The sequence below is a fragment of the Panthera pardus genome, unplaced genomic scaffold (assembly GCF_024362965.1).
Source record: "Panthera pardus isolate Hobbes unplaced genomic scaffold, ASM2436296v1 HiC_scaffold_2, whole genome shotgun sequence".
NCBI lineage: Eukaryota > Metazoa > Chordata > Mammalia > Carnivora > Felidae > Panthera > Panthera pardus.
This window is the reverse complement of record NW_026526765.1, coordinates 101,187,685-101,203,131: the sequence shown is the minus strand read 5'-3', so window position 1 is coordinate 101,203,131 and position 15,447 is coordinate 101,187,685. Positions and strand designations below refer to the sequence as shown.

The window sequence follows — 15,447 nt, the reverse complement described above, 5'->3', positions numbered from 1 at the left end:
TCCTTTGTCTCTCTCAAAAATAAATAAACATTGGGGCGCCTGGGTGGCTCAGTCGGTTAAGCGTCCGACTTCAGCTCAGGTCACGATCTCACAGTCCGTGAGTTCGAGCCCTGCGTCGGGCTCTGGGCTGATGGCTCAGAGCCTGGAGTCTGCTTCAGATTCTGTGTCTCCCTCTCTCTCTGCCCCTCCGCTGTTCATGCTCTGTCTCTGTCTCAAAAATAAATAAACGTTAAAAAAAAAAAATTAAAATAAATAAATAAACATTAAAAAATCAATTAAAAAAAGACGACTTAATTCAGATTCTTTGAATCAAGTCTGATTTGGACACAGGACATTGATGTGTTTACTATATACATTTTATGCATTTGGCATAGAACATAGTTTATCTTATTTGTTTTTTCTGTTAATTTTATGTTGCCCTGGGTAAGTTCTTTATTCTTTTCCTTGTAGGTTCTGGGTCCCTCAGAGCAAAATTTGATCTTTCAGAAGGACCTAGTAAACCCACAACACTTGCAGTGCAGTTCCTCAGCGAGGGAAGTACCCTCTCGGGAGTAGATATCGAACTTGTAGGCACTGGCTATAGGCTTTCCTTAGTAAAGAAGCGGTTTGCCACTGGTAAGTTAAGAGACTTTGTTTTTAGTGTACATGGGAACATTATAACAGTGTGCTACTAAGCAACTATTTTATAAACTGTCAAGCAGTTTATCATCTAGTCATGGAAAATTTCTTCTTCGACCTTTGGTACAAAGTGCCAGGTAGAGACACACCTGGGAGGGAATAACTGTGGTCAGTATACATGGACACCTGTGATCGGATTCTCATGTATCATAAACAGCAGATGGGAACTAGGGTTCTGTGTCTGTAACCACAGTGAAAATGTCGTCCTTTGAGTTCATTTGTAATTGTAATTGCATGGTTCTGCTTGGTGTTTTTCAGGACGATACCTGGCAGATTGCTGATGGACCTGGGAAACAGGTTGGCTCGAGACAGAAGCACAAATCTGACATTCTGCATTGTCTGTTCTTTCCAACACGATTCTAGCTTCTATTAGGTCCTTTGAACGTACACACATTTGAGAACTGATTACAAACATTAAATTGCACTTTTGAAGTGAGTCATCAAAAGCAATAGCACTGAAATGATTTTCAACGCTGTTAATGATCAACTGCAATATTCCAGAAGCACATTTGTAGAGATTCTCAGTAAAATGAAGTTTTCCTAGGCTGAAATTTCATATTGTCTTCAGTGTCTGTGTTGAGTTATATAGTTTACTATCAGACCTAAAATTTCAGGAGAGCAAGCACCAAATAATTCAGCTTTCCATAAATTTTTAGAGTCAGAGATAGGTTTGACATTTCCTAAGCTTGATATTGAATGGAGACAGAACGTGAATTCTAAGTTTTGGATAACGTGAATTCTGAACACTCAATCAAATTGAGTTATGTGCCATAAAGTAATCAGACCAGAGTCCAAGGTGTACGCAAAAAATGTATAATTTGAATCTATAGAAACATTAATAAAGTGTAAATGGTGTTTTATATGATTTTTTTAATTCTCAAGTGCAATGTGTTTTAAAATAAGCTTGCAAAAGACAGCAGAGAAATTTACTTCTGCAGTTAGTTAACTTTATAGAATTTGTGATTGTTTTTAAGAATTAATGCTGTAGATTTAATTTATTTTTATATGGATTGCATAATGTGTGCCTTTTAAAACAATAACAAAAGCCAGAAATGTGCCTATCCAGGTTTGTGTTCGTTAATGTGCCTCACTTTTTTTCCCTTCACAGTCTGGCTCTTCTATTCAGTGTTAGAGTGGTCAAGCATTTTTACAAGATAATTGCCATTTTGTAAATATCTTGACCTCAATTGGGAAGGGAATTCAGAGTAACTAAAGGTTAATTTGTACCTAAAAATCCTGGCTCACTTCTTTAGTGATACACTGTAGCCGATAGAAAGAGAAATACACCTAATCGCCTATGTTTACAGGGGAAGAAAAGTTACCTTCAGATATTCCACCTAAGTAGGTAAATCATAAAACCAATATGAAAAACTAAAGGTAACTTGGTAACTGCTATTTTAATCCTCAATTTGACACTTCCTTTCATTCTGTTTATCATTGGAAATTTATACATTTAATGAATGTGTTGGGGGCATGAGTTTTGTATTTTGTGAGGAACTCATTTTAGAGAAGATTAGTTTTGGCATTGGAGAAGTACTGCCGTTTGTTTTCTTTTCAACAATTGGGACAGTTACCAATTTGTATGTTATTGGTTAATTGCCAACTGCTAGAAATTGGGAGAGGATTTGAAGTGATGGATTGGGTTAAGCATTTCTTGAACTACTAATATTAAATAGTAAAAAAAACCTAACTTTATAGCGAATCCTAATTGAAGGACTTAAAATGTTTTGGACAGTTTCATAATTTACAAGTGGGAATTTTATTTATAAATACCAATGTCCTGCCTTTTACGTAGAAGTGATAAATTGTTATATATGATAATTTATATAAAACCACTAATTATTCTGTTAAGCTTTACAGAACATTAAAACCCCTACTACTAGACATTTATGTAACACCTTGTTCTACTAAATACAGCAGAAAATCTACTTATTAGCAATACATAGAACACAGTATGTGCTTTTTAAGTATATTCAGTATTAGCCCAATTTCACATTTAGATTTGACTAAAGCAGCATATTAAGACAATTTGCTGAAATGTTCATCTTCACTAAATAGCAAAATGGGAATTTCTAACTCTTCTGTTGTGCTCTTTTAAATGCCAATTACAATCCCTTACTGGAATCTTAAATGTAACTGCTTTGCAATCACACTGCTTTCTGTGGGCAGTTAATACTTTATTACTGGACTTCAGACACAGTTACACTCACCAGGTTTGTTTCGAATCAAGTATTACCTAAAACGTGTACAGATTAGTAAAATGGTTAAACTTCTGCACTTTCTGATTACCACAGTCTTCATGCCAAGTGTCAATACCTACATTTGTATTAGGCGCAGGCTACAATTTTGAAGCCATATGAGTTTATATTGATTTTTTTTTTTTCATTTAAAAATCCGCTAATGGTGTAAAAAAGACCAGTAGATTTTCAATGGGAAATGTATTTAGCAAGCTGGTTCTTGCTGGTGTATAGTGATAAACTTTGTAGCTGCCTCTTTAACCAAGAATTTGTAAACAAAGAACTCTAACAAATGTGAGTTTTTAAGAAATGTTATTTACTACTTTGAGTTGTAATTAGAACAATGCAAATCTATCTTACACAATTTTGTAAATATTTTTGATTTTTTCATAAAATGTAAATTTTACATAAAAGTTGTGCCCTTAATAAACATGTAATATATAATTTATCAGTTGGTTTATGTGTCTTTGTACCCCTATTGATAGTAATAGCTATGGTTAGGACAATGCGGGGCAGGTGAGGAGTAATTGGTTTTGAACATGGTATCACCATTTTGACAGGCATACAGATTGCTCTGTTAATTTAGTTCAACTGGTTATATAGGAAAACTTCATTTGCATTATAACCCCAAGATGCAGAAATTTTTTGAAAGTGGTTTTTAAACATACTTAAATACATTTTCTCACGTATAGTTTCCAAATATATTTAAATTGATGTCAAGCTCTACCAAAGACTTTCCTCCAGATAGCTGCTTAGCAACCCTACTCTTCATCTGTTGCTGGTATTGGTCAGAACAAGTGGGTTTTTTGGCCTTTTCCTTATGCTACAGTATGGCTGCTACAGGTCCAGAACGTATGTTTACATCCAAAGCTGGGGAAGGGGCAGTTCCTGGTTTATCTGTCCTTTTTGTCAGGAGAGTAAAAGCTTTTCCAGAAGCTTTCACCACATTTGTGCTTCTATCCTGTCTTCAGAATTGTGTGTGAGAAGCAAAGAAAGCAAGTAGCCTTTATAATAGAAGTGGTCAAAGGAGAAGAGGCTGGCAATGGCTGAAGGTGAGCTGGCCAGTAAGTCAGCCACAGATTTTTCTGACTGATACAGACCCCAACCCCACCCCCCCCCCCGCCCACCCCTTTTTAAAGATAAATTCAGCAGTGAGCAGGGAAAACTTGAAAATCTTTTGTTTTTATCTTTAGTAAGAGTGTATCAGTATAACCTTTGTATTGAGTACTTTGAAACCAAAGCCTTTAACACTGTATGTTCACTAAACTGGAATTAAAAGAAACCAAAGCCTTAAAAAAAAAAAAAAAAAAAAAAATCTGGAGAGGACCCAAGATGGCAGAACAGCATGGAAGTTTTTTGTGCATCTTGCACCCATGAAATACAGCCAGCCCAACACTAAACCATCCTGCACACCTAGAAAACTGATCTGAGGATTAACACAACAATCTGCACAACGTGAACCACAGAATTCAGCAGGTACACGGCGGAGAGGTGAACTTGGGGAGAGAGAAGCAGCGGAGGACAGGCTGCCACTTTTGCGTCAGGAGAGAGGATGGAGATGGGGGGGAGATTATAGGAAAAGCACCCCTCCCCAAAAGCAGCTGGATAGACAGTGGAAAATTGGAAACAGCCGCAGGGACTAAACTAAAAAGGGAGAAAGGAGAGGGTTTAAATTCCATTACGACCATAAATGGGGAGCGCAGAGTCGGAAACTCTGCAGCTTGATACCTGGCGGTGCCCTGGTGAGATGGGCAAATCTCCAGGAGCAGAGCGGGGTCCGGAAGGTTCTTGGGCCACACGGGGAGAAGCAGTTCCATTGCTGGGAGGACATTTGGTAGAGGCTGTGAGGCCACCTGTGCCCAGCACACCCCAGAGAACGGCCACATTCGCTGGTGCTGGATCGAGATCGTTGGGGGTGAAGCTTAGTGCCAGATGTGTTGTGATTTTCCATAATCCCTGAAACGCTGCTTGTGAACTTTTTCTGGGGCAGGCTGGTACCTGGCTGCAGTCTCCAGGCATTGGCAGCAGCACGGTCCCACAAACGTTCCTGGGTGCAGCCGGCTTTCAGCCGTTGCTCCATGAGACCCTCAGCAGAGGGGCAGAACGGGTCAAAGCCACAGTCCCTCAGAAGTGGGGGGAGGAGGGGGGGCGGGGAAAACAGTCACATCTGAGACAAAACTCAGGAGAGAGGTACTGCCTGGGGCTTGGTCATGGACAGTGTGGAAGCAGGCAGTGGACAGAAGCTGAAGACGAAGAATGGGTGCGTGATTGCTGATCAGGGAGAACAGTGTTCCGATACTAGAGACTGGGTAGCTGGGTGACTCCATTTTCACCGCTCCCGCGCATGTGCTCATGCACCTATGAACGCACCAACAATCCCCCCCCCCAGTAGGCTTAGCATTGCCATCTAGTGGAGAACGGAACGATTACACTAAACCCCATCCAACGGGGCCAACCTCACTCTTCAAGAACAGAAGTCTCACCGCCTTAATTTATGAACTATAAAGCACTTCATAGTTTGACTTCCAGGGGAAAACGAAGTAATTTCAGTCGTATTTCAGTCTGTTAACCGGCCCAACTATTCAATTTCTTTTTTTTTCTCCTCTCTTTTTCTTACAGAAAGAGAAAAAATTCATTTTTATTTTCAATTTTTATTAAAAATATTTTTTCTACTATACTTTTTACTTTTGTGTAAATCTTTCAAAATTCTATTTTACTTCCATCATTTCATTTTAGTCTACTTCAGTGTATTCTTTTTTTCAAATTTTCAAACAATTTCCTTTTTTTCTTTTTCGCCCCTTTTTTCTCTAATCTATCAAGCCACTTTCAACATCCAGACCAAAACACACCTAGGATCTAGCATCATTCATTTTGTGTGTGTGTGTGTGTGTGTGTGTGTAATTTTTTAATTTTAATATTTTTAATTTTTATGTATTTTAATTTTTCTACCTCATTAATTCCTTCTCTCCCTTCAAAATGATAAAATGAAGGAATTCACCCCAAAAGAAAGAGCAGGAAGAAACGACAGCCAGGGACTTAACCAACACAGATACAAGCGAGATACCTGAACCAGAATTTAGAATCACGATAATAAGAATACTAGCTGGAGTTGAAAATAGATTAGATTCCCTTTCTGTGGAAGCAAAAGCTAGCCTGAGTGAAATAAAAAATGCTATAACTGAGCTGCAATCATGGATGGATGCTGCGGTGGCAAGGATGGATGAGGCAGAACAGATAATCAGCGATATAGAGGACCAACAGAGAATAATGAAGCAGAAAAAAAGAGGGAGATTAAGGCAAAAGAGTACGATTTAAGAATGAGAGAAATCAGTGACTCATTAAAAAGGAACGTCAGAATCATAAGGGTCCCAGAAGAGGAAGAGAGAGAAATAGGGGTAGAAGGGTTATGTGAGCAAATCATAGCGGAAAACTTTCTTAACCTGGGGAAAGACACAGACATCAAAATCCAGGAAGCAGAAAGGACTCCCATTAGATTCAACAAAAACCTACCATCAACAAGGCCTATCATAATCAAATTCACAAAACACTCAGGCAAGGAGAGAATCATGAAAGCAGCAAGGGAAAAAAAGTCCTTAACCTACAAGGGAAGACAGATCAGGTTTGCAGCAGACCTATCCACAGAAACGTTGCAGGCCAGAAAGGAGTGGCAGGGTATATTCAATGTGCTGAATCAGAAAAATATACAGCCAAGAATTCTTTATCCAGCAAGGCTGTCATTCAAAATAGAAGGAGAGATAAAAAGTTTTCCCCAAATTAAAGGAGTTTGTGACCACTAAACCAGCCCTGCAAGAAATTTTAAGGGGAACTGAGGGGAGAAAAGATGAAAATATAAATAAATAAATAAACAAATACCAAAAGCAACAAAAATTATAAAGGACCAGAGAACACTACCAGAAACTCCAACTCCACAAGCAGCAGAATGGCAATAAATTCATATCTGTCAGTACTCACTCTAAACGTCAATGGACTCAATGCTCCAATCAAAAGACATAAGGTAACAGAATAGATAAGAAAACAAGATCCATTTATATGCTGTTTACAAGATACCCACTTTAGACCTAAAGACACCTTCAGATTGAAAATAAGGGGACGGAGAACCATCTATCTTGCTAATGGTCAACAAAAGAAAGCTGGAGTAGCCATACTGATATCAGACAATCTAGACTTTAAAATAAAGACTGTATCAAGAGATACAGAAGGGTATTATATCATAATTAAGGGGTCTATCCACCAACAAGACCTAATAATTGTAAACATTTATGTGCCAAATGTGGAAGCACCCAAATACATAAATCAGTTAATCACAAACATAAAGAAACTCATTGATAGTAATACCATAATAGTAGGAGACTTCTACACCCCACTCACATTGGACAGATCATCTAATAAAAAAAATCAACAAGGAAACAATGGCTTTGAATAACACACTGACCACATGGACTTAACAGATATATTCAGAACATTTCATCCTAAAGCAGCGGAATATATATTCTTCTCCAGCACACGTGGAATGTTCTCCAGAATAGACCACATACTGGGACACAAATCAGCCCTCAGCAAGTACAAAAAGATCGAGATCATACTGTGCATATTTTCAGACCACAATACTATGAAACTTGAAATCAACCACAAGAAAAAATTTGGAAAGATAACAAATACTTGGAGACTGAAGAACATCCCACTAAAGAATGAATGGGCTAACCAAGAAGGTAAAGAGGAAATTAAAAAGCACATGGAAGCCAATGAAAATGATAACACCACAACCCAAAACCTCTGGGACGCAGAAAGGCAGTCATAAGAGGAAAGTACATAGCAATCCAGGTCTTCCTAAAGAAGGAAGAAAGATCCCAGATACACAATCTAACCTTACACCTTAAGGAGCTGGAAAAAGAACAGCAAATAAAACCCAAAGCCAGTAGAAGACAGGAAATAAGAAAGATTAGAGCAGAAATCAATGCTATTGAAGCCGAAAAAACAGTAGAACAGATCAATGAAACCAGAAGCTGGTTCTTTGAAAGAATTAACAAAATTGATAAACCATTAGCCAGTTTAATCAAAAAGAAAAAGGAAAGGACCCAAATAAATGAAATCAAGAATGAAAGAGGAGATATCACAACCAACACAGCAGAAATAAAAATAATAAGAGAATATTATGAACAATTATATGCCAATAAAATGGGCAATTTGAAAGAAATGGATAAATTCCTAGAAACATATACACCACCAAAACTGAAACAGGAAGGAAGAAAATTTGAACAGACCCATAACCAGTAAGGAAATCGAATCAGTAATCAAAAATCTGCCAAAAAACAAGAGTCCAGGGCCAGATGGCTTTCCAGGGGAATTCTACCAAACATTTAAGGAAGAGTTAACACCTATTTGCTCGAAGCTGTTTCAAAAAATAGAAATGGGAGGAAAACTTCCAAACTCTTTCTATGAAACCAGCATTACCTTGATTCCAAAACCAGACAGAGACCCCACTAAAAAGGAGAACTATAGACCAATTTCCCTGATGAACATGGATGCAAAAATCCTCAAAAAGATATTAGCCAATTGGATCCAACAATACGTTAAAAAAATTACCACAACCAAGTGGGATTTATAACTGGGATGCAGGGCTGGTTCAATATCTGCAAAACAATTAACGTGATTTATCACATCAATAAAAGAAAGGACAAGAACCATATGATCCTCTCAATAGATGCAGAGAAAGCATTTGACAAAATACAGCATCCTTTCTTGATAAAAACCCTCAAGAAAGTAGGGATGGAGCATACCTGGAAATCATAAAAGCCATATATGAAAGCCCCAACGCAAATATCATCCTCAATGAGGGAAAACTGAGACCTTTTCCCCTAAGGTCAGGAACAAGACAGGGATGTCCACTCTCGCCACTGTTATTCAACATAGTATTGGAAGTCTTAGCCTCTGCAATCAGACAACACAAAGAAATAAAAGGCATCCAAATAGGCCAGGAGGAGGTCAAACTTTCACTCTTTGCAGATGACATGATAATCTATATGGAAAACCCTAAAGAGTCCACCAAAAAACTGCTAGAACAGATTCATGAATTCAGCAAAGTTGCAGCATATAAAATCAATGCACACAAATCGGTTGCATTCCTATTCACCAACAATGAAGCAACAGAAAGAGAAATCAAGCAATTGATCCCATTTATAATTGCATCAAAACCCATAAAATACCTAGGAATAAATCTAACCAAAGAGGTGAAAAATCTATACACTGAGAACTATAGAAAGCTTATGAAAGAAATTGAAGAAGACACAGAAAAATGGACAAAGATTACATGCTCCTGGATAGGAAGAACAAATATTGTTAAAATGTCGATACTACCCAAATCAGTCTACATATTCAACGCAATCCCTATCAAAGTAACACCAGCATTCTTCACAGAGCTAGAACAAATAATCCTAAAATTTGTATGGAACCAGAAAAGACCCCGAATAGCCAAAGCGATCTTGAAAAAGAAAACCAAAGTAGGAAGCATCATAATCCCAGACTTTAAGCTATACTACAAAGCTGTAATCATCAAGTCAGTATGGTACTGGCACAAGAACAGACACTCAGATCAATGGAACAGAATAGATAACCCAGAAATGGACCCACAAACATATGGCCAATTAATCTTTGACAAAGCAGGAAAGAACGTCCAATGGAATAAAGACAGTCTCTTCAGCAAGTGGTGCTGGGAAAACTGGACAGCGACATACAGAAGAATTTACCTGGACCACTTTCTTACACCATACACAAAAATAAACTCAAAATGGATGAAAGACCTAAATGTAAGACAGGAAGCCATCAAAAGCCTCGAGGAGAAAGCAGGCAAAAACCTCTCTGATCTTGGTTGCAGCAACTTCTTACTCAACACGTCTCCGGACACAAGGGAAACAAAAGCAAAAACGAACTATTGGGACCTCATCGAAATAAAAAGCTTCTGCACAGCGAAGGAAACAATCAGCAAAACTAAAAGGCAACTGACAGAATTGGAGAAGATATTTGCAAATGACATATCAGATAAAGGGTTAGTATCCAAAATCTTTAAAGAACTTATCAAACTCAACACCCAAAAAACAAATAATCCAGGGAAGAAACAGACAAAAGACATGAATAGACACTTCTTCAAAGAAGACATCCAGATGGTCAACACATGAGAAAATGCTCCACATCACTCATCATCAGGGAAATACAAATCAAAACCACAATAAGATACCACCTCACACCTGTCAGAATGGCTAATATTAACAACTCAGGCAACAACAGATGTTGGCGAGGATGCAGAGAAAGAGCATCTCTTTGCATTCCTGGTGGGAATGCAAGCTGGTGCAGCCACTCTGGAAAACAGTATGGAGGTTCCTCAAAAAACTAAAAATAGAACTACCCTATGACCCAGCAATTGCACTACTAGGCATTTATCCAAGGGATACAGGTGTGCTGTTTCGAAGGGGCACGTGCACCCCCAATGTTCATAGCAGCACTATCAACAATAGCCAAAGTATGGAAAGAGCCCAAATGTCCATCGGTGGATGAATGGTTAAAGAAGAGGTGGTGTATATATATATACAATGGAGTACTACTCGGCAATCAAAAAGAATGAAATCTTGCCATTTGCAACTACGCGGATGGAACTAGAGGCTGTTATACTAAGTGAAAGTAGTCGGTCAGAGAAAGACAAATATCATATGACTTCACTCATATAAGGACTTTAAGAGTTAAAACAGATGAACATGAGGAAAAGGAAACAAAAATAATATAAAAACTGGGAGGGGGACAAAAACATAAAAGACTCTTAAATATGGAGAACAAACGAGGGTTACTGAAGGGGTTGTGAGAGGGGGGATGGGCTAAATGGGGAAGGGGCATTAAGGAATCTACTCCTGAAATCAATGCTGCACTATATGCTAACTAATTTGGATGTAAATTAAAAAAAATAAAAATAAAGTAAAAAAAAATTTTTTTAATCTTTTGTTTAAATTAGTAATTCATCACTTTGGATAATTTGTCCTAAGAAAATAATCAGAGAAGTAACCAACGGTGTATACACAAAGATGTTTGTTGCAACATTATTTATAATATGAAAAATTGGGAGGACTGGTTAAATGGATTACTTGCACTTGGTGAGATACTATGTAGGTATTAAAAATAATCTTGAAGATTTGTAGTTATGGAGATAGAAATAATGCTATGATATTAGAAAGTAAAATGTAAGACACACTCTTTTTTAAAAAGTGCATACATCTCGGGTTGCCTGGGTGGCTCCGTTAAGCGACCGACTTCGGCTCAGGTCATGATCTCGTGGTGAGTTTGAGCCCCGTGTCGGGCTCTGTGCTGACAGCTCAGAGCCTGGAGCCTGCTTCAGATTCTGTGTCTCCCTCTCTTTCTGCCCCTCTCCTGCTCATCCTCTTTCTCTATCTCAAAAATAAATAAAACATTAAAAAAAAAGTGCATACATCTCAAGCAATCTTCCCATGGTCGGTGCAGAGCCCTACATAGGGCTCAAGCCCATGAACCGGGAGATCATGACCTGAGCCAAAATCAAGAGTTGATGCTTAACCGACTGAGCCACCCAAGCACACGTAAATTTCTTTTCTTTTTTCTTTTTTTTTTTTTTTTTACTTCTCAGTAGATACATCTATACTCAAAACTTTCTATTTCTTTTTTAAACATAATTCATTGTCAAGTTAGCTAACATACCGTGTATACAGTGTGCTCTTGGCTTCAGGAGTAGATTCCCATGATTCATCACTTACATACAATACCCAGTGCTCATCCCAAGTGCCCTTCTCAATGCCCATCACCCATTTTCCGCTGTCGCCCACCCTGCATTAACCCTCAGTTTGTTTTCTATATTTAAGAGTCTCTTATGGTTTGCCTCCCTCTCTCTTTGAAACCGTTTTTTCCCCTTCCCTTCCACTATGGTCATCTGTTAAGTTTCTCAAGTTCCACAGATGAATGAGAACATATGATATCTGTCTTTCTCTGCTTGACTTATTTCACTTAATACCCTCCAGTTCCATCTACCTTGCTGAAAATGGCAGGATTTCATTCTTTCTCATTGCCAAGGAATATTCCATTGTATATATAAACCACATATTCTTTACCCATTCATCAGTTGCTGGACATTTGGGTTTTGTAATTTGGCTATTGTTGATAGCGCTATGAACATTGGGGTACATGTGCCCCTATGGATCAGCACTCCTGTATCATTTGGATAAATTCCTAGCAGTGCTATTGCTGGGTTGTAGGGTTAATCTATTTTTAATTTTTTGAGGAACCTCCACAGTTTTCCAGAGTTCGACTCCTTTCCTTAACTATGTTTATCATCAACCTTCTTGTATTAATTATGCCACTTCTACTCACCATAGCATTCATTACACTAACTGAATGAGAAGTACAAGGGTATATACAACTCCCCACGGGACCAAAGTGAAACCTCAGGGTTTGCTCTATCCCCTTGTTGAAGCCATCATGCTGTTTGTTAAAGAACCATTACACCCATTATCATTAATATCTGTTACAGCACCAATCCCAGCCCTCACTTTGGCCCAAACAATACGAATTCCATTACCCATACCATATCCAAAAATCCACACAAACCTGGATGGACTATATACATTAGCCGTATCAAGCCCAGCCATATATTCAATTCTCTGGTTAGACTGAACCTCAAATTCACAATATGCTTTGAAGTGGGGAGGAGCCCCAGCAGAATTGAAGCTGCTTCTTTGGATTTGCCATTTGTAATGTTATTCATTATAGGGCTTGGTAAAAAGAAGACTCAACCTCTGTCTTTAGATTTACCATCTAGGGCTTGCTCAGCCATCTCACCTATGTTCATAAACCACCAATTATTCTCAGCAAACCATAAACATCTTGCCACCCTACACCTGTTTGGGGCGCCTGAGCTGGAATAGGTACTGTCTTAAGCCTTTCCATCCAAACCCAGCGAGGTCAGCCTGGAGCTTCACCAGGAGATGATCAAATGCACAGGGTACGGAACTGTAACCACCTGCACATTCGTAGTCCTTTTTTTCACAGTTAGACCTATTATCATTGGAAAGCTTGAAAACTGGCTAGTTCCACCGGTAACTGGAGTGCCTGATGTAGCAGCGCTCCCCCGAATAAATAATGTAAGTGCGTGATGTCTTCCACCATCATTTCTACCGCTACTTGTGTCATGAGGATGTGAAGCAAGGGCAGGGACAGGCTCAGCAGGAGATCCACTTTTAGTTGGCAATCAAGCACGTGTGGCCGCTTCTGTTGACCTATTTTTTCTCCCACATTTATCAAGCGGATATGCAGTGTTAGGTGCTATTAACTTTTTTTTTTACCCCAATTATTGCTATAAAACCTCCAGTTAGATCTCAGTACCAAACACCACTATTTGTCAGAGACGTCCTAATTTCCGCCTTCCTAGCACTATTGTCTGTCCCGGCTCTAGCCGGAGGGGAAACTGAGACACGAAGCCAGGACAGGATGCAGTCTCGTGGTTCCTGTCCGTGTTCCTTTTATTGGCTGCAAAGGGAACTCCCCCAGGTATTACTGGTGTTCTCCAGCTGGCATCCCACATAAGGGTTCTTTGCCACATGGGCAAAGAAAAGGTCTCCCAAATTGAAGATGTCAGAAAGATCTAAGCAGGTTAAGACGCAGCTGAGGAGAGACGACCCCCATTGGGATAAACACTCACCAGGTGGGGTAGAGAGATACTGTCTGAAATGAAACTCATCTGCTTATATATGAGAGAGAGAGAGAGAGAGAGAGAGAGAGAGAGAGAGAGAGAGAGAGAAGGGAGGGAGGATGCCTTCTGCTGGCCAGGGCCCAGTGCAGAGATGGATCCCTACCCCGTGATCATCAGGTGTGCTGCCCTTTGCTGAGCGTGCATTTCAGTGTCCAAAGCCTCTCCTCCCCTCAACTCCTAGAGCAGCTTTCATGAGTCTGGGCAGTGTCCTTATGACATCAGGCCTGGAGATGTCATGGGGACTCCACTGCCCCATCCTAAAGTCCCTTCTTGGAAAGTCCACTGCCTTCCTCAGCGATTCCTTCTGTGGGCCTTCTTTGGCCTACCCTTTGCACAGATGTTCCCGGAGATGAAGCCCAATCTCTCCGATGTGGCTTTAGCCACTTCCTCCCCAAGGTCTGCAGGTGGAGCCAGCATCCCACCTGGTGCTGTGGGCCCGCCTGTCAGGAGAGGCTCAGGAAGCCACCCCACAGCCTCAGAGGACGGACTCTCCCATCCGGCAGACCTGGTTCTCAGGTATCTGGTCAGCTTCCCAGCACATCCCGAAGATGATCATGGGACTAGCACAGGAAAGATGGACAGGAAGAGTCAGCTCGCTCTGCCTGAGGGAACAAGGGGAGCACTTGCTGTAGAGAGACATGCTGGGAAAAGAGCCACCCGGTCAGATCTTGCCATCTTGGAAAGGGCTCACTTGGATGTGATGAATGATACAGCTGCTTTTCCCCACATCCTCCCAGAGGACCATGCTCCCCAGAGCCACTGTCAGACCTTCTCTCCTCCTGCCCTTGCAAACCCACCTCCTGGAATGTACACACACAGTCTCCCCTGTTGCCACTGTTCACTACCCTCCCAATGACTCTGCTCATTGGCAGTTTTGGCCCCTTCATCGTTGCCTCTCTCTCTCCCGCCTGCGTTTCCTCATCAGCCATGCTGATTTCAACATCCATGTCAGCCGTCTGGCCGGCATACCGGCCTCTCCATTCCTTGACCTCGCATCAGTCAGCTACTCACCGCCATGATCATACTCCAGACTTTGTCATGACAACTCCAACCCCTCCATAATCTTAATCTTAGGCATCCCACTCTCTAACCACCACTTTCTGTCTTTCCAGATCATTCCATCTGGTACCTCACAACATTCTTCAACCCCATTGATCTTATCGCCATTTACTGATCCCCACTCCTCGTGGTCCCCACTCCCTTGTTACCCACCTCGCATGCTGTTGCCCATCACGACCACTCCTTACAATATTCTCAACCCCGTTACCCCTTTTATTGGGATGAAAAAACACTAGTCTTGGTTGGAGCTTACTTTCCCACTGCTCTGATCTGCTCTGATCGCCACAGAAGAGACACACATTGCCCAGCCCTGCTTTTCATTCATGACCACCAGCCATCGGTAGCCCCATCCACGTGGGCACCATCCTATAGAGTGGAGCCCCTCTTTTGCTCTCTTGGGATGACTGTTTCGTGCCTACTTTCTTGTCACTCCTCCCTTGCTCTGCCCCTGCTGCACTTGCCTTCTCGGTGTTCCCCGGGCATATGCCACCCTCCACGCGCATTCCCACTGTGCATGTCCCTTTGCAGGCACATTGTCTTCTGCCTGGACGTCTCCTCCAGGTCTCTGCACACCTCACTCTCTCACTTAACTTGGATGTCTGTCCAAATGTCGCCTCCTCGGCGAATCTGTTCCGGACCACTCTTTCTGAAATAGTGCCCCTGCCACCATTACACGGCTCAATTGTTTTCTTCGTA

General features: G+C 40.6%; 1 protein-coding gene across 1 annotated transcript in view; it reads left to right on the top strand.

Moving 5' to 3' along the window:
• Window positions 1-3,363, top strand: part of FCHO2 (FCH and mu domain containing endocytic adaptor 2) — a 122,636-nt gene extending 119,273 nt beyond the window's left edge. The window contains 2 exon segments of the mRNA XM_053907273.1: window positions 451-615; window positions 937-3,363. Coding sequence (XP_053763248.1) covers window positions 451-615; window positions 937-959 — 188 coding nt within the window. The 3' untranslated portion in view covers window positions 960-3,363.
• Window positions 3,364-15,447: the final 12,084 nt, after the last annotated feature.